Raw genomic sequence first — 1,462 nt, 5'->3', positions numbered from 1 at the left:
ATATATATATATATATATATATATATATATGTAAAATTATCTAACAAATTTTTAAAAAAAGCTAGGGATGTGTTGAAAATGTGCAAGGTTGCAACGTTTCTTACATTGGTTCCCTGCTTTATTCACAAAATGAATTTAAAACTCACACACAAAAGACAACTAAGGAGTCAAGTTCAGTACTACAAGGGCTTTACACAGAAGTGGGGAATGATATCAGCAGTGAGGAAATCATTTGGATTACTTGCCTGCGCAGCTGCAGACATGGCTCCTCCAAGCCCAGAACCGGGCATGGCTGTGCCGCGTGCTGAGGCTTCTGCGCCATGCTTAACTTGGGCTTGTTGACACTCCAGACAGTTTCTCACTGCCATAGCACACACTGGGGAGGGATGGAGAAATACGTATTAAGTGACATCATATAAATAAAGTCATTTTCAAAAGGAACATGTAAAAGCATTATGCTGCAGTCTAAAAAGAGATAGCACCCAAAGCAAATGCACATAGAAATAAGAGAAAATCTCTGCTTATGAACTGAAAAAGAAAAAGAAAAAACAGGAGCTGCTGAGAAAGACAAAAACAAAAGGAGAAAAAGTGGGGCCATGACAAGGTCAGTGCTCTGGCCAACTCTGGCAGCATCGCTCACTCTTCGCTGCTCCACCTCTCCTCCCAGGGTCACAGTGCAAGGGTGTGCTCTTGAATCACACCCACTGTGTCCCATAACAAATGACACTGCTAGGTGGTGCACATGCTGAGTAGACAGCAAAGATACGTCCTTTGTCGCAAAAAAAAAAATCTTGCGGTCCGACAACTTTATGTGGGTTTAAAACTGGCACGCTTACCATTTGTAATCTAACGTGCCACCCGTCTGTTGGAGCCCCTCCCGACCCCCACCTTTCTGTACTTGACAACTGACAAATGTTAATTCTGAGACATTTAGATTACGAAGGAGGGAATTATTCTGTCTGGAAATATGCTCGCTTTTTCCATTAGGACTACGGTTTCATACGACCATTTATAAAAAAAAGAGAGAGGGGGAGGGAGTGGTGGAGATGCTAAAACCTTGTTACAGTCTTCCAAAATCAGATTAGGTGCCAGCAATGGGGAAAGCATACCTCATCAAATATTCATTTCATAACGGCTGCTTTTTTAAAACTGGACCTGTAGTACGTTGGCATCATTTTCCAAAAAAAACAACAACAAAAAACAAAAAAACAACTGCTGCAACACTGGTTGGACAATGTCTGGGAGGAGAAGTGCTCTTTGTATAACAAGTTTGCATTTTGAAAGCAATTTTGTGTGCCTTTTCTGTAATGAGCATCTAAAAGCAACAAATGATACCTTGATATGCACCATTACATATATGGAGCAAAGCATGAAGAAATTATTTAAATCATTTTATTTATTTAAATCAGTGTAGAAAGCAAGTGTGTGTGTGTGTGTGTGTGTGTGTGTGTGTGTGTGTGTG

At 40.4% G+C, this 1,462-nt stretch overlaps 1 protein-coding gene across 8 annotated transcripts in view; it reads right to left on the bottom strand.

Moving 5' to 3' along the window:
* lrba (LPS-responsive vesicle trafficking, beach and anchor containing) overlaps positions 1 to 1,462 on the bottom strand; it is a 199,232-nt gene that overhangs the window by 134,750 nt on the left and 63,020 nt on the right. For all 8 annotated transcript variants that reach the window (XM_032539028.1, XM_032539046.1, XM_032539063.1 and 5 more), the window contains exon 26: positions 246 to 376. In XM_032539028.1, the coding sequence (XP_032394919.1) occupies positions 246 to 376 (131 nt within the window). The remainder of the gene's footprint in view (positions 1 to 245; positions 377 to 1,462) is intronic.

The sequence above is a fragment of the Etheostoma spectabile genome, chromosome 2 (genome assembly GCF_008692095.1).
Source record: "Etheostoma spectabile isolate EspeVRDwgs_2016 chromosome 2, UIUC_Espe_1.0, whole genome shotgun sequence".
Lineage (NCBI taxonomy): Eukaryota > Metazoa > Chordata > Actinopteri > Perciformes > Percidae > Etheostoma > Etheostoma spectabile.
The sequence above is the reverse complement of the archived record's forward strand: the minus strand, read 5'-3'. Positions and strand labels throughout refer to the sequence as shown.